The sequence below is a fragment of the Taeniopygia guttata genome, chromosome 2 (assembly GCF_048771995.1).
Source record: "Taeniopygia guttata chromosome 2, bTaeGut7.mat, whole genome shotgun sequence".
NCBI classification, from domain to species: Eukaryota; Metazoa; Chordata; class Aves; order Passeriformes; family Estrildidae; genus Taeniopygia; species Taeniopygia guttata.
The window spans coordinates 76,834,510-76,852,365 of NC_133026.1; the positions used below are offsets into that span (position 1 = coordinate 76,834,510).

A 17,856-nucleotide genomic window follows, 5' to 3' on the forward strand; every position below is an offset into this window, starting at 1 on the left:
TGATGTTGTAAAAAGAGCATTTTTCATGTATGTAGAAAGAGATGCTTTTTATTTTTAGAAGTTAGTGAACAAAATGCCAGAATACAGAAGCAAATCTAAGAAATTATGCAACTTCAGGGATCAGAATCAGGCATTTCATTATGGCTTTGGATTTGATTTCTTCTAGTAAAATTTAAATCTAAACTTTAAATTTATGTGGATGTTTTTCCAGTATGTTTGTCAGTGTGTTGGGAGCGAAACACTGGAGATAGTTCTGGTTGTCTGTTTTAGAGCAGCACATTCAAGCACGGCCCCCTAACTGGATGAGCATGGATCCCCAGGAGCAATTGGGGTCACCTACACATTTCCGTTTGCAGGGATATCTGGGTTGTGCCCTATATATATATGACATAGATTACAATTAATTGTAGTTGCAGGTAGCATTTTTTCTTCTCTTAAGGAAATGTTGACTCATTACTGATAATCACCAAAGAGCTAATTGCTCTTCTTCAAAAAATGTTTGGTGAGGTCTCCACTTTATTCAATTGTTTATTTTTTCAATAAAGAAATCTGGAAATATGTGTGACCTCTTAAAAAAAGTTTTCAGCTTTGTAATGATATAGCTCATTTATTTTGTTCATAATTCTTTCTCTATAAAGGCTTGCAGCAAAATTTGGCAGCTAAACAGAAGGCCTAAGACTTTAAGACCTCTTTTTCTATCAAAGTTGAGAGTTTTTGTTTTGGAAGAAAAAAAGATAGCTTTTCTAAAGCAGTAACCTGGAAAAACATAACTGAGCCTGCTCTGCCTATTTGCCATTTTTGAAGCTACTATTAAATTAACTGACCCTGATGTTCATCCCTCATCCTTTTGTGTCTTCCAATTTATTTTTCTGAAATTAATTTGCCTTTTTGTCTTGATCATAACAAATGGGATATAACTGGAGAACATGGCTAAAGAAGAGCTAATGAGGCTTGATGGAGGTCAGAATCTTTTGGTCCAAGTTAAACAACAGGGAATAGAAGGAGGAGCTATGGCAGCTGTACAGGAGCAATTAGTCTTACAATTTAAAAGGAAGAGATTGTAAATGTACAAATAATGGTGCAATTTTACAGGCACACTGAATCAAAGCTTCAGCTTGTATGCATTTAAAAAAGGAGAGCAGTAGTGCTTTTGTGGAAGGTCTGGAATGAGCTTTGATCCCTGACTGGTTTCAGTGCAGTGCCCTCCTTGTAGGCCTTTCTCAGATGCAAATACTTTTTATATCCTCTCTCCAAGTTCATGTCCTACATCAGAAAATATGTACTATTGTGTAACAAGTGTATTTCATGAACATTGTTACATCACAGTAAATATGTGGCATTGGTCAATACTCTCTTAGTCATACTGCAAATTAAAATGAAAAATAAGCAAAGGAACAGATGCACAAATGCTTCTTAGTAAGGCTAGCCAAAAAGTGAAAGTTGTGAAGCACAGGTACCCACTCATATCTTCTGTTGTGTTTTGGCACATGATCATGGCTGGTCACAGATGAAGAACAGTGAGGAAACACATGGTCACGGGTAGAGGATTGAAAACAATTTAGCATAAGGAGATATCTTCCCTCAGTATTTCTTTATCATTGGGTCCATTGCAGTTTTGGTGTAAGACAGTATGAATTTTTTTTTTTCTTGAAAAATGACATTTTGTGAGGAATCTAATGACAGTCAAGAATGTATAAAAAAGACACTGTGAATATTGGTCCTGAAGTGGTGGAAACATTTGGCTTTAGGAGCTCTCAGTAATGCATCAGAATAGTAAGGGACAATGTCCGTTTACAAAATACCTTAAAACCCATGGAAAAGAGTCAAAATGAAGTTGTGCACAGTTCGTCTTGTTAGGTAACACAGAAAGTAATTAAAAATATTCTTTGCCACTTGAAAATACAGTTTTCCTTTTTTTTTTTTTTTTTTTTTTTTTTTTGTGCTGTTCTACACTTCAGGGAATACTAAGCTCATCTTTCCTAGCTCTTTGACTTTGAGAGGCTTTAAGCTAAGAATATCCCAGATGAAGCATGTGGAAGCTGTGAAGTAGCAAAACAATTGATTTTGTGAAAAAGCACTATAAGAGTTTTCTTTGCAAGAGAAAAATAATTCCAAAATAATTGCTTCCAACAGCTGGGCAGATCTGCTTAAAGTTCTGCAAATGGAACTTTATGGTCTTGTTGCTTAGCAAGGAGTTTCCTTACTTTTCTGAACAAAAATGTCTCTTTTGTGTTTGTAATAGTTACAAATGGGAACCTGACCTGAAAGATCCCAGCCCTTGGACCATCTTGGTAAAAGGGCAATAGCACACAGTAAACAGCATTATAGTCTTTGCTAAACAGAAAGCAAGTCAATAATAGTATTTACATGGCACTGAAACACTCTGTTTTCATGCAAAGAGAACATTAAAAATCTTAATGACTTAAGTGATGAATTTGGACTAATGGCACTTGACTGTCAGATCATGCTTTGAATGCACCTAGTAGCTGTTGTTCAGTCAGGGGAGCTGGGCTGGAGGAGTACAGGTCAGAGGAAGGGTTTCCTGTGGGAGCTGGCCTGCCAGTCTGCTCACCTGAGTCTGCCCAGAGGAGCTCAGCTCGGAAATGCCCCCATTTAGCTGGAGTATATTTTGTTTGTCTTAGCAGGACATTCAGCAAAAAGTGACAACATTTAATCCTGTCTGCTGTATTGAGGAACTTGTATACTGGAATCACCTTCAAAAAAAGCTGGAATTAACCAGTTTGTGTTCAGTCAGCTGAACAAATATAATGCAACTCCTTATTAAGACTTCATAAGATGACTGATGTATTATACCTGAATAGAAGAGATGAACACATGCCCTCCAAAATAAAATCTTAGTAATGGGTCATTTTTTTCATTTAAGCAATCTGTTGGACAAGATGAATTTCCCCTGTCTCTTTGCAAAACACTTCAGTGTATTTTTATACGTTTGCTTTCATTTTCAGAAACCTTAATTCTCAACCAGTAGTATAAGCAAAAAAACTACCTTAATTTATTGAATTAATATTGTTTAGCAGGACACCAGTGGTAAAATGCTTCTGTGTCAGTTGAAGAGAAGAAAATATAATTATGGCTTTGGTTTAGCACTCTGTGCAAGTAGTATATAGAGTCAGGGATGTCACATGGCCCCACCAGTCTGCTATGCAATCAAGTGTGAAAGGCATATTGAGCCTCATCAAATGCTGATGATTTAAACATTTCTTGTACAGTAATATTACACAAAAATCATCTTAGTCAGGAAATAAATGGGGCAAAGCTGTGAAATAAGATATTTTTTCAGCTTTTTATTCCACACCTTCCCTTGGAAATAAACCAAAATAGGAACAGCAAATTGGACTGATCCACTGTTAATAAAAAGCCCAAAATTGAAGTGTCAGATGCAGATCGACAAGGCTGGGAAGAAAACACTTTAAGAGTTTGAGAAGCAATGATACACAGCATAACACAATTCATTTAGTTCTTACAAACAATGTATTTGAAGTACTGGAAGTATGATAATTAAAGGAGATTTTTGGATTGGGAAATGTTAGCTACTCTTTAAGGCTAATAACTACATTCTCCAGCTTCAAAAAAACGAGATCTGTCTCTATATCTTAGAGATTTCAAGGGTGCCAAAACCCCAACATTGAAGGGATGGTTGAGTGTGATCTGTTAAAAGATGTTAGCCACAGTACCATATGTTAGTGAGCCTAAATCTGTGCAGCACCTGTGGATTAGCAATGGGAAATAGGGTGCATATGGATATTTACAAGCTAAAGAGATTTCTGTTAGAAAAGCTTTGCAATATTTGGAGCAAAAAGGTGGTATATGAAAATTCTCCCTGAAGTCTAAGAATGGAGGATATTTGTAGATGCATCATGTTTTTGCTTTTTGTTTTGTGGAAGTCTTTGATGCAAGGACACTTTTACATCGTATCCCAGTTATTCATTTAAATTGCAGGTCTTGTTAACTTGGTCATAGCCACATGACACAAATACAATTATTTTAGTATACTTAATGATTGCGTAGGATCCAAAAGTGGCACAGGATAGAGCCTGGTTCTACATAGTCACATTTAAAATTAGCCACATAGGTCATTAGGATGCTGTGCTGTGAGTTCAGTAGCACTGGTCATTCTGTCTTTCCACATAGACCTCATAACATCCACAAATGTGTTACATTGTGTGTCTGTAAGGCTAATCAATAGTGCATTGTGTTCCACCACAGTTCAATAGTAGCTTTTAGAGGTTTTCCCATTGGTACTTTAATATACTTAAATGTGAAATTTCCTTTTAACACTATTTTACATATTGGAAAGAGGAAAGGGTGTTTATTTTCATTTTCAGTATATGTCCTCCTCAAATTTCTATGTAAAATAAAAAATTTACACAAACCTTTTTAGTCTAGATATTACTTCTAAATCCTTTATCTCTGTACCTTAATAATTTAGAAGAAAAATTTTAAAACCTACTTTTTTTTATAGATCTTCAGGTATAAAATATTTGCTTCAGAGAAAAACTGTATCATTATAATCACTCCCTTCTGCACTGTGATGACTTCTTTCTTACAACAGGAACCTGTGAAAGCTCTGAAAGGGTAGACTTACTTAATTGGGGTTTGCTAACAGTTTACACCCTGGATTTCATTAAGTTTCATTATGAACTCCTGGTTGCCTATTTGACCTATGATATCCAGATCCCTTACATTTGCACCATTCAATAGGTTCTATATACTACCTATTTAGAAACTACCGAATAGCCACATTACCTATATTTTAATTTACATATCTTTGGGAATGTAACTTTGGGTTCTTCCACCTTGACTACTACATTCCAGGTTACCTTGAAAATTATAGAGTACACAGGCTTCAAATGTGTGTGGTTACAGTTGGGAAATCAGGAGGGTTTAGAAGCTCTGTAATTACAAACTCTATGTGGGTACAGGCCTTCTGATCCACCACATCATGATGTTCTCCTGTCACTGCTGCATTTCTGAGTAAGCGTATCTGCATGAAGATACATAGAAAACAATCCAGCACAGCACGAAGAGATCTTTAAACCAGTAACATGAGATCTGCTGACCTTTCTGAGAGAAATGTGATGGGGCTTTGCTTGAACAGATGTCTAGCTATGAAGTGGGAGCATGACACCATCAGTTATTTTTAGCGAAAGTAATGCCTCTGCTTCTTCTGGCCAGGGTTTGTGACTGTGATCAGTGGAAGCGTCTGGGTGGTAGAGTGTTTCAGGTTTTTTTTACAATTACTAGGCAACAGTTTATATATTTGCTCAGTTATAGAAATGATGCAATAGGCAGTCAGAAGGATCTGAGTAATTTATTTTTTCTGAACGCCCTCAACCTTATTGATGGTAGTTTTAGAATGGAAGTATAGCACTGTATATCAAACTAAGGATAAGTGATAGGAACATAAAATGTTATTCTTTCTAAATGACCCACGAAAGCCTTTGAAAGTATTCAGAGTTGGCTCTTATCCCCAATGAAGCACTTGGACACTAGTCCCTAAAGCTGTTTTGGCAGGAAGTATAGGGGTCACATTTAAGTAATGTACTAATATTATGCTGAAATAGATTTATATTCTGAAATAGATTTATATTCTTGGTTGACTTAGGTCATAGTCAGGTACTCCACGTTTGGCATCTACATCACTTCACATGTCTTCTTTTTCCCTTTTTAACTTTAAATGTGACCACTGGAAAATAAATTTCTCTGGAGTATTCATCATTGTGCGCATGTTTCCTTTTGATCTATTGCAGGCTTAATAGTTATCTCTTTTTTTTACAGGGCCATGACATAACCTCTCTGTCTTTGAGTATATACATTATATGTTGTACCTGCAATTATATGATGTATCTCCTTTCTTTCTCACTCCCCCTTCACCAGGATCTGTTGCTTTCCCCCTTGATCCAACCCTCTGGACTGTGGGTAACACTGCTATTTAAGTCAGCTCAGGGTAAAAAGACAGGAAATATAGATATCACCAAGGCTGGTAGTTGTTGGGAGGTGTGAGCAAGAAGAGGCAACGTGCATCTGGTGGTCACACCAAAGATCATTCAGCTGACTTTCTTATGCCTCTAATTGCCTAAGATCAGACTGTCTTCAAAATAGTCCCTGGTGTTCCTTGTAAAATAGAAAATTGTAGCTAGTATAGAACTAACAAAGATGTCTTACAATTTCTTGTGGCCTAGAAGTGACTGCCAAGTACTCTTTTGTGAAGTTCAGTAGTGGGTTTGCAAAGTTTTGAAGCAAATTTCACTTGTACCATCCACTCCTCTTGATTGTCTTCTTGTCCATGTACCACATGTGGACCACAGGGCCAAAGCATATAGCAAAATGTTTTATCTGCACTGCAGCTCATGCTTTCAAAAACTTGGCTAAAGAAAGCATCACTATCACCAAGCAAGGCAACTGCAAAGAATTTTTTCTGCAAATGAGCACTTTTTCTTCATAATTTGCAGTTTTGTTTTTGAATTGTTACTAGTTATCCCATTGTGCCTTGTTATAGCTCATTCTCTTTAACCTATATTGTCTTTATATTAGTGGTGAAAATAGTTTGCATTTTTACTGTACTTTCTGCTTTGGTCTTTCCCCCCCTCTGTTTTTGCTGTCAGCTTAAAATTATTAAAGTTGTCCCAAGTTTTTCAAAGCTCTAATTTAATAGCAGGCATCAGGCCTGTTCATTTTTGCTTTATGCTTCCACAAAGTTCTACTTTGATTGTCAACAATTTCAAATCAAGGTTAGTAGTAAAATTCTGTAAAAGGATTTTATTATTCAGAGCAGTGTCATAATAGTAGTTTTCAGTAATGGAATAAACGGGAAGATCTTAAAAACTTATTATTAATGCTGTAGAATTATTTACAGAAAGTAAGTACAGTGTTTCTTTAGGGGGAGTAGCCTATCTATACGAATTGCAGTTCCCATAAACCAAAACCCTTGTATAATACTTTCCTGAAGCCACTATCAGGGATGATGGAAATTGAAATCTCTACTGTGGGTGGGATGCAGACAGAGAGTTCTGTGTAAGGTTGCTCATCCCTCCAGCTGGGTTACTGCAGTGAGCTCTCTGACTTATGTTATGGTTTGATTTGCATCCTCTCTCGTGGGCAAATATCTGCATTCAGTGCCTTGCATGGCTGGGAAATTGCAGAAGTCACCTAGTCCAAGACACAGGGCTCTGCGCATTTCAGGTGCGCTGTTTTAAATACTTCGTTGTTTGTTTTTCTCAAAGGGGAGGAAAAACCCCTCACCCTGATATTTGTAGTGTAAGAGGAAATCTTACCATTGCAACACCATCAATACTATAATGCTTCAGGAACAGGGCACCAGTTTTGGGGTTCGGACTTTAATGAACCTTACCCTGTGGCTGGAGCCGCTGTTTCAGGCAGGTGGCGGTGCCCGGGCAGTGTCCCCCGCCGTGTCCCTCCGCCCCTCCCGTCCCTGGCTGGTCCCCGCGGTTGTGCCACCGCCTCGCGGCGAACGAGGACAGCCGGGAGGCAGGAAAGGGTCTTCACTGATCATTTTTGACCGAATCGTGCCCTTTTACAAAAGCGAGGCTGCAGAGACTGCGTGTAGCTGATGGGAGTTTGATCTGGCCGTCTGTGTGTCCCCTGATGGCTGTGCATCGACCCGTATACAGTCATTTTTTCATAATGTAGATTTTTATTTATCTTGTAATTCAATCTACTTGTGACAAAACGTTTACTATTAATGCATTAGACATGTAATGAGTTATATATCTCAGTGAAATGACCAGAGTTGCTCATGGCTGGCTTGCATTCACTGCGATCAAAGCTGTGTGTGCACAGCAGTGCGTTATGTGAAAAGTTACTCAGTAAAGTTGGTGTCGAATTGTCTTCAGATTCTCAGTTTGCACAGTGGTTCATCCATTCTTTGTGCCAGTTTGACTTGACATTGACTTGTCTGTGCATGTCTTTATTATTTTTTGTTGCTTCATAAACCAGGTTTGTTGATGCTCTGTTTACTCCACAAAGGTATCCGATGTGACCATTTAAGCTCAATATTGGATAAACTCATCAAGCCCCAAATGTGACAGACACATATGTTATCTCATGGTTTTCTGAAAATTCTTTGGTACAGGTTTTTTTTTTTTGGTTTTTTTTTTTTTTTTTTTGGCAGGGGGATGTTGTTATTTTGTTTAAAGGACTGAACAGTCATAAGATAAGCTTTTGAAGCAGTCCTTTCAATATAATAGAAAAACTAAAATTCAGTAGGAAAATTAATGTAAACATCAAGACTCCAAGAGCAATTTATTTTTTTCTAGGTTGGGTGGCAATTTCATTATCATAGTTTGCAGAACAAGATTAAAAAATAGAAAAGAAAAAGCACAAGGATTAAATGCATAAAATGAAATGTATTAATATGTGTGGCCATGTTGTGGCAATAAAAAGTACTGTGGTATATTTTTAAAATTAAAAATAGTATTTAAAAACAAGTTTGGGGTCAGTTGCTTGATTTAGATGACAACTGTGCCTTCAACTCAATGTCTTCATATGATAAGAATGAATAAGCAGTAATTTTTTATGGACTGAAAACTGCTACTACTGAACAGATTAATTTATTTTTAGTTAAGAAGATCAAATTAGATCAATTTAGAAGATAAAATACGAAGAAACAAACACAGGTGTTTCTAGCATAGCAACAGCCATTGGATTGCCAGAGGCTAAGACTTTACATGATGTTTTCAATCAGCTTCAACTTCCATATGAACTCTAAAAAAAGTCGGGTATTTTTGTTTGTTTTACTCAGCTGGAAATTCACCGATTCTAATCAAGACTACAGACCCAGAATAAATCAGTGCATTTCAGAAACACTGATGAATTTATTTGTATTTCTTCAAGAAATGTCCCACTTTAAGGAACAAAACCCTGGCAAGGTAAGCACTCCCCAGTAAGATTTACAGTTCTATAAGATTTAATAAAAAGGTGAGATAGATTTAGAAAAAAAAACAAGTGAACAAGCAAAAAAAAAAGTACATTCTCCCACAGTCATGATTTTCTGTCAATTTTTTTTTTTTCCTGTGAAGAATATGGGTAGGTAGTCAGCTGGAAAAGCTGTTCACAGTAAAGTTTATAGCAATACAGTCCATCCACTTACAGCTGTTGGAACTTCACCAGTTATTCCATGGACTTTTAAACAGAAATTTAAAACACCACAATTTAATAAAAACTTGAGAAACAAAGAATAAGCATGTTCCTAAACATACACTTTTTTTTTTTTTTCCTCAAATAAGTGTAGTTTTCAGGAATAGCTGCATGAAGAGAGTTCCTCATACTTTATTGTGGCAATTTTTCTTCTATATACTAATAGTTGGTGATTTCCCCCTTTTTTACTGGGAAGACTGAGCTGGAGAACCCAGCTCATGAAGAGGCAAGGGAAGAGTAAGGCTTTTTTTCCTCTAGTTTGGAAGAATATTATCATGTAGTTCTAGTCTTTTTTCCCAAAGAGAAATATAAATAAAGTAAACATATATTATTATAATAACAGATTACATTTTTATATTTGTATTGCTAAATACAAGTTAAAAGAAAGCTACAAGCCCTGTTTTCCTCTTTTAATCTCTCTTAATTTTGCCAGAGAATCTGTTCTGAAAGAAGGTCATTCAGAATTAGCAGACAGAAAGTATGTAGGACCACACTCAAATATTAGCAGTTTAGACTTGAGAATACAGATGAGTAACTGGATGAAAAAAAATGAAAATTATTGAAGAATGAAAATTATGTAGAAAAAAAATTCTATAAAGAGCAGTTGTATGTTTGGACAATAAAGTCACATTTAAAAGAAGTTTATAGAGAAGTAAGGAAATGTGGTATCAGTAATGTGGTAACATGACAGTAACATGTAGTTATGCTAAGAGATATCTAATACTAGTTTAGAAAATACAATTTTGATAGCATGTTTTCCCTTCTTTTCCTTGACCTCATTCTGTAAGCCATGCCATTATTTTACTGTTGTGATTAGAAGCAAATTAGGTAGTAATGCTTATTACTGCAACATTTATTTGAATTAATAATATTATTGCAATTCAGCTCCAAAAGCAAATGGATCCTTACTGCAAGCTTTCAACAGATCAGCTGACCACTGTGCAGTGGTGAAAAATGCACTGTTATGTCTCAGTCACCACAAAGGCCAAATCTCAAATTTTATATTGAAAATTTGGCTCAGCCTTGTCATTAACAGTGGTACTAGAGCAGCCAACAAGCATCGAGACATTGCTTGCCAGCATATGAGAGAAAATAGTTTCACGAAGTAACACAACAGGGGAGAGAGCTGTAGCTGGAGGAAGGATGTTTTGCTTTTTACACATGCAGCAAGCATGCATTGTCATATTACAATTAGTGAGTTGGGCTTTTCCCTGCATATAAATTGTCCAGCCTATTTTCACACAATGAAGGTATAATTTCTAGTAATTTTAGCAGTAAACATGAGCTTGTTAAAGCCTTACAGTAAATGAATAAAAATAGCATATTTTTATGGTAGAAGAGGGGATGCATACCTAATTATCCAAAATGGACTGTTTGATGCTTTTCACCGAAAGTGTTAATTGCCAATTTTTAAAAACAAACTTCAATTTTGCACTGCATTCTAGATTTTATTAGCATGCAACATCTTTCTTTTGCAAAATGACCTAATCATTTAATTGAAAGTGTTAATGGTGTATTTTAATGTTTTTGCCAGTTTTGCCTACTAGTCTGCAGCATATGTACATTTTTCACTGTCTTGGGGAGTTACATTCCTGGAGTTGTCCTCTCCTATGTCTTGTGTAAGTATGGTCTCTTTTCCAGTCATGATTTTTGTATGTGTGTAGTGTTCATTATTTGGTCTCTGTGTAGGGACTATTTATTTATTTATATACTTGTTTACACACTGGTGCAAGTTTGCAGAAGACACCAATCTCTGTGGTGCAGTTGACAAGTCTGAGGGACAGGATGCCATCTAGAGGGACATGGACAAGCTCAATAAATGGGCCAGCCTATGGGAATCTCATGAGGTTTTTTAAGACCAAGTGCAAGGTGCTGCTCCTGGGTTGGGGTAAACCCTGGTACCAACCCAGGCTGGAGGATGAACAGATCAGAGCAGCCCTGCCCAGAAGGATTTGGAGGTGCTGGTGGATGAGAGGTTGGACATGACCCAGCCATGTGCACTCACAGCCCAGAGAGCCAAACATGTCCTGGGCTGCATCCAAAGCAGCGTGGGCAGCAGGGGAGGGTGGTAGAGAGGGGATTCTGCTCCCCTAACTCTGCTCTGGTGACACCCCACCTGGAGTCCTGGGGCTCTCCAGCACAGGAAGGACATGGACCTGTTGAGTCCAAAGGAGAGAACATGGAGATTATCAGAGGGCCCTAGCACCTCTCCTATGAAAACAGGCTGAGCAGGTTGGGGATGTTCAGCCTGGAGAAGAGAATACTCTGGGGAGAGACCTTTCAGTTCCTAAAGAGGGCTTTTAAGAAAGCTGGGGACAAACATTTGATCAGTGCCTTCTGCAACAGCGCAAGAGGCAATGGTTTTAAACTGAAGGAGGGTGATTTTAGGTTAGATATAAGAAAGAATTTGTTTACAATGTTTTGTCTCGTGGAAGTCAGCTTACAAATTTTTCAGTGTATTGATTCTGGCACAATGTTGCACTGTCACTTTTGTCAAGTTGAGATATCAAAATCAGACTTAGTCAAGGTAATGATAGATGTTATAATGACCATAAATTGTGTCTTACTGATAATAAAAAAGATGTCAATTGGTATGAATATAATGGCATTTTCTGTGATGAGTAGGAATGGCTCCTGAAAGCTGGATTTTATCTTAAAAGTGCCTGACATGGGTATTTCACAATGCATTTTTATGTAAAACTAACTGTATTATGTAAAGTTAGTAGTTATCTTACGCAAAGCATTGTTTAAGATTTTTGAGTAACTTCTTATACGGCAGTATTTCAATACCATTTTTTTCTCTGTCTTCATTTTTATCACAGTATTGTGTGCCTTTTTATGTCCCTTCCTTAAGTGCAATGAACTTGGACAGAAACTGTGCAGCAAAATAAAGGCTGTTCTGATGAAACTAGATTTTGGAATAGTGGAATATATCAACCAGAAGAAAAAAGAAAGATCTGGTGAGTATTTAATTATAGTCCCATATATTATTATATATTATTATTGTATTTCTGTATGCAGAGCATTTTATCTCTTGCAGAAAGTTTGGTTTGTCCTGAGAAGCCAATTGTAGAGATATTTCTTGCTTTGAACCTGGCTACTGTTACTAGCTTTATAAGGAGTGACAATGTATGTCAAATATTCTGGGTATGATAATAATGAAATCATTACTTCATGGAAAGAAACAAGGCCAGCTCATTGTATGTGATTAGATGCACTGCTTATAAATTCTCAGAAAAAACCTACTTGCTGTAAGCTTGCAATGCTTATCTCTCTTTAGATAAGGCAAACTTACCCAGCAGAGAGACTCATTCAAGAGTCTCAAAGTACATAACAGAATTTTCACTAAGAGATCAAACTCTGTTCCTGTATCTAAATCTGCCTGGGTTTTACTCCCTCCAGAAAAAAAAAAATTGTTTTCTTCTCCAAATATTTCAAAAGCATGTAAGAATTGCCACAGGATATCAGCTACGACTTAATCCGAGTTTCTATGTGGAAAGGGGGGAAATCAATTTAAAAGAAAATCTCACATATCTCACCCAGTATCTTTCTAATACTGGAAACTTTTAGATTTTAAATAGTAAAGCTATTTCAAGGAAAATCTGCTTATGAATAATGTTAGTTTGTTTCTTGTGCATGCTCCAGTTTTGGTAATTAAAATTTTGTGGTGTAATCACACTACTTGCAGGTAGCCTACCCTTTTAAAATTAGTGCTACATCAGTAAACTTAATATCTGCTTTAAAACATGCATTTCTTGTAATCATGATACCATTCCTTATACAATGTATTGTTCCTAGACCCAAGGAGAACCACCATGTGACTTATCCCCTTCTTTTATATGTAATATGATAGTAATTGAAAATAAGGAATAATGCATTGGAAATTTTCTTTCATGCATTATTCTACTTATTCTGAATTAAACTGAATACATTATTCAGTTTTCAAGTGAAACTGGCAGAGAAGCCAGCACTGGGAAAATTGTTGAGGTTAGATTCGTTCTTTCCTGCATTTCATCCTCCAGTTTAATTTCACACAGACAAGTTCCCTACCTTGTTTTGCCTCTTGGGTTCACAAACCTTGTGTTGGCACAAGACAGGAAAGAGCAAGTTGCTGGAAGAAGCAACCAAGAACACTTTGATTGTGTTTTTAATTTTATATTGGTTTAAAAGATTCTCAGACAGAGGAGTCAAAATTTGTATCTCTGTTTATCTGTAAAGAGCAACATTCTACCTTCAGAGGATGCTTTGTATGCATATTTGCATATGACTGTGAATGCAGGGTAGCTAGGTGTTGGTAGAAGAAGGGGTTTATGAATGAAGATTACATGCAATTATCAAGAAAATTGCACATTCTCATGTAAAAGTAATGTGGTGGGACAACTACACAGCCTGTTCTAACAACACATTACACCTTTGCATTTTACCAGCAGTGTAGTCTAAAAGAGAGATATCCATTTGACAGGGCAGATGACATTCTAGTGAGCAACAAAGGCTCCTGAAGGAAGTATAGTGCAGGTAAACAGATCTACTGGAATATATTCAGAATAACATTCTTTCTCCCACTGTGGTTGCTGTATTTTGATAAGCAGCCAGTCTCTCAGTCAGGCTTGTTTCCCTAATAGCATGGCACATAAATGATGCACTGTGTCAGCAGGTGGAGAGTTATTGTGCTACACAAGATGTGTGACAGAGAACGCACACTGAACCTGGAAATCCATTGTCATGAGTAGGATAAAAATATATCTTTTTTCTTTCAGAAACAGCAAAAACAAGACCCACAGAAGATGACAGTGAATTAGACATATCAGCTCTGTGTCCTAAGGTGACTTTTTTTCAGTCAGCCCTGTCTTGCTTTTAAAATCTATATAGATAATGGGAAGCTATCTAGATTGCTGTCTCTGCTCTTCTGTGGAAGACTTTGCCCTCCCCAGGAGGCTGTTTTCCTGAACTAAGCAGTATGTTTTAGAAGTGATTCGCAGTCTCCACCTTTAGCCTTATACAAATCAACCTACTGCATTTGTGACTTCTGGCCTTCAAGGTAATGGTTTCATTGCCCTCCTGAGTTAAGAATGTGTTTATTTTGTATTGGCTTTAGAATGATTACATGAATATTTAAAAGCAAAGGTGGTTCCTTTTATTTCCAACACTGAAATTGCAGTTGGTTTTTATCAAATTAAAATACAAAAGAGAAACATTAATAGAAAGCTATAGTGGTTCCATGTAATTTGTCAGATATTTTTGTAAACACTTGTCTAATAATTTTCAATGATGGTGTAAATAGGTATATTATCTATAAAATCTTTCTAGATATGTATGAGAACATTCAAATTTCTCTTTTTTTTCCTAGTATTCTAAATGACTGTATGGCAAAGCTTTTTCTGTTATAACCAGAATACCAATTGATAGTTAAAAAAAAAATTTAATAGGAACTATTACGCAGTATTTGATCAATAGTGTATAAAGCCTGACTTTGACAGGGATTGCTTTGGAGGTGGTTTTGTGCTGGGGGGAAAAAGAAAATATCCCATGGGATAAACATTTGTAGCTGACATAATTAAATATTGTTCAATAAATTGGTAAAGGAAAATTATATTTTTGTTCCACTAATTGTTGATGGTCTTATAGATATTGGGCTGGTTTTTCTGGTCCAGGTTAACATTTTGTTACATTAAGCACATTTTGTATTTGCAGGCTCATTTTGCTTTCATTACAGTAACTGGAATTTTCTATGCTTCTTTAGTATAATACAGCCTTTAGTTATTACAAAGAGGGATGCTTCTAAGCATTGTATAGTATTTTCATGTTTCTTCAATTAAGGCTTAAAGAGGAGCTGATTTATGTTGCTAGGGATTTTTTTCAATCTCTAAGCATTGGCTTTCTGTAGTGTGATTTTTAAAAAAATATAATACCATGTATGGGACTGTTTTCTGTGTAGGTTAGTCCTGCAATCGTTGCCAAAGAGCTGTCAGTATCTGACACAGATGTCTCAGAAGTATCCTGGACCGATAATGGGACCTTTAACTTATCCGAGGGGTATTCTCCACAGACAGACACATCTGATGGTATGTAACAGTTTAATCTATATCACCAGTGGATTCCAGACATAAAAATTACCTCGAAACTATTAGACAATTTGAGGCCAGAAGGTTTTGGGGTTGTTGCTTTTCTCTCTGAAATGAATTTAAGGTTAATCTTAGTGTTTTGAATAGTTTTGGATATATCTTCTGTAAGAACTGTCTTCATCTTAAAAATGTTGAAGTACATCAGCAAGTGTCTAAATAAATAAGTAGTGCCTGGTAAAAACCAACACATTCATGCCAGATGTAGCACTCTCTTCTACCAAACCTTTTAAGCAAATAAACCTTTTAAAATTGCTACCATTGCTTTTGTGGGTAAGCTAAGCAAATAAAAGCTGAGAATGAAACAGTGAATACACAGTTAAACAGCCAATTAAAGAAAGTATTATCAGTATTAACAAGTTTTACTACTAGAAATGAAGACAGCCAGCAATGAGCCTATGAAGACTTAGACTACGAAAAGATTCTCAAAGAGATTCTCAAAAGATTCTCGTCTTGATCTTCACCAGAAAAAAGTTCTTACTTTGTACAGACCAAGCCATCAGTAAACACTTTGCTGGAATAAAGATTAAGGACGACAGTAGTTTGATGTAAACTCACCTGTGGATCTGTTGTTCTGCTCATCTTGCATTTCTCCTAGGAAAAGTTCCTTGTAAATGGCAAGCAGGTTGACACTACAGGGCAAATTAATAATTTAAGTTATTTTCCTAAAATTTCAAGTTATAAATAGGCAGCATTGTATGATCACAGAACCATAAGTTGTAAAAAGCAATTGTCATTCATCTCATCTATCTTCTTATCTAAAGCAGGTTCAAAGCTCTTCATGAAAGCTTTATGAAGTTTCTCAGGGCTTTGACCACTTTAATTCTGAACACCTCTAGTGGTAGAGATTCAGCAACTTCCCTGGAAGTCTTTTTCAATATTTGCTTACCCTCATGATGAAGAGGTTTTCTTCTCATAGTGAGTCAAAATTTCCCCACGTTCCAGTTTGTGTCAGTTTACTCTGATCCTTTTACTGTGCACTAGAATAGCCAGGCTCATCTTCTCTCTACCTTCCCATTCAGCAGTTAAACTGATTTCCCCATTTGCTATCTTCTTTTGGGGCCAAACAAGGCCCATTCTCTCAGTATCTACATACATCCTGTTTTCTAGACCCCTAAATAACCATGCTGGTCCTCCATGGGTCCAGTCTGTCTAAGACTGGAGATGTCAAAACTGGGCAAAGTACTTCAATGTGTACGCTCAGTTGCTGAATAGAGGAGGAAAATCCCTTCCACTGACTTTCTGCCTTCAATTTTGCTACTAGAGCTTAGTATGTTTGGCCTTCCTTGCTACAAGGGCATACCACTGACTTGCTGCCTACAGAGCTTTTTCTGGAAAGCTGCTTTTCTTGTTGCCCCCAGCCTGTACTGTCCCTTTGAAGGCATCCTGACCTCCAGAATATCAAATACATGTGCCTCACAGCAATTCCTTTCTGCCCATGAACTTGCAGAGTGCCTGTCATCTAAGTCATTAATAAAAACTTTGAACAGTGCTGGTTTCAGTCCCTGTGACAGACACCAATAACCAGCCTCCAGCTGTAGCTTGTGTCGCTGCTGAAGCCTTTGACCCCTGCAGTCCAGCCACTTTTCCACCAACCTTACAGTTCTCTTACCCTGTTTGTTCACCAGCTTGGCTGTAAGGATCATGTGGCAAACTCTATTCAAAGCCTTGCTAAGTGAAAAATAATATCAGCTCTTCTTTTCCATGGAGCATTTCAGCAAATGGGACATACACTGAAGTGCAAGACCAAATGGGATGCATTCGAGGACTGGCTCATCTCCTGTCAAAGTTCTGTGCATTTGGGCCACCACTCTGCATGCAGCACAACTCTCCTCACCTTCTCAGCCTGTCTTTACTAAAGAAAATGGAGAAAATGACATATGAGTAATTTTTAGGATTTATTTCCTTAACCCTTATAAATGCTCCTACAACAAGCTCCTATTGCTTGTTTTCGTAGAAAGTAAGTTCAGACTGATTACTTTTTACCTTCTCATTCAAATACTTGATGAAAGTATTCGCTTGTGCTGATTTAGGCTCTCCCACAGGCCATGTACTCCACATGTAAAACATACATGGTATGTTTTACATATTTCTAACAACGAATATTGTGTCATTCATTAATGCAGCCTTTAAAATCTAATGTTGATTACATCCTGCTTTTTATCCTCTTGACAACATGAAATAATTCTAATCATCTGAAGAGTTTCCATTTTCTGTTTCCTTTTTAATACAAGCATTGGCCAAGAAAGAAAAAATAAATTAGTCTTTACATTAGTTTTATACTTTATTTAAACATTCTTTCTATTACTCCATATGCATGTTAAAAGCTTGTAACACATCCTTACATGTTTACATATTTGTAGTTTATATATATTGTGAAGAGAAATAAATTTTAGGACTTCATGTGGTTGGTATATTTAGATATAGCTGTGCTGAAGATTTGCATGGGTTATTTCATTACAGATAGATACTTTAAAAAGTTAGCTTTAAAAAGTTATTTTGTTCAAATAGTTAGGTTGATACCAGCTGATTTGTGGTGCTAGATTTATGACCTCAAAAC

The 17,856-nt window shown here is 36.7% G+C and overlaps 1 protein-coding gene across 2 annotated transcripts in view; it reads left to right on the forward strand.

The window, feature by feature from the left end:
* The window catches only part of RETREG1 (reticulophagy regulator 1), a 64,795-nt gene that overhangs the window by 42,595 nt on the left and 4,344 nt on the right, over window positions 1–17,856 (forward strand). For both annotated transcript variants that reach the window (XM_002187234.6, XM_030267085.3), the window contains 5 exons: window positions 8,783–8,909; window positions 10,712–10,796; window positions 12,000–12,137; window positions 13,935–13,999; window positions 15,113–15,239. In XM_002187234.6, the coding sequence (XP_002187270.4) occupies window positions 8,783–8,909; window positions 10,712–10,796; window positions 12,000–12,137; window positions 13,935–13,999; window positions 15,113–15,239 (542 nt within the window). The remainder of the gene's footprint in view (window positions 1–8,782; window positions 8,910–10,711; window positions 10,797–11,999; window positions 12,138–13,934; window positions 14,000–15,112; window positions 15,240–17,856) is intronic.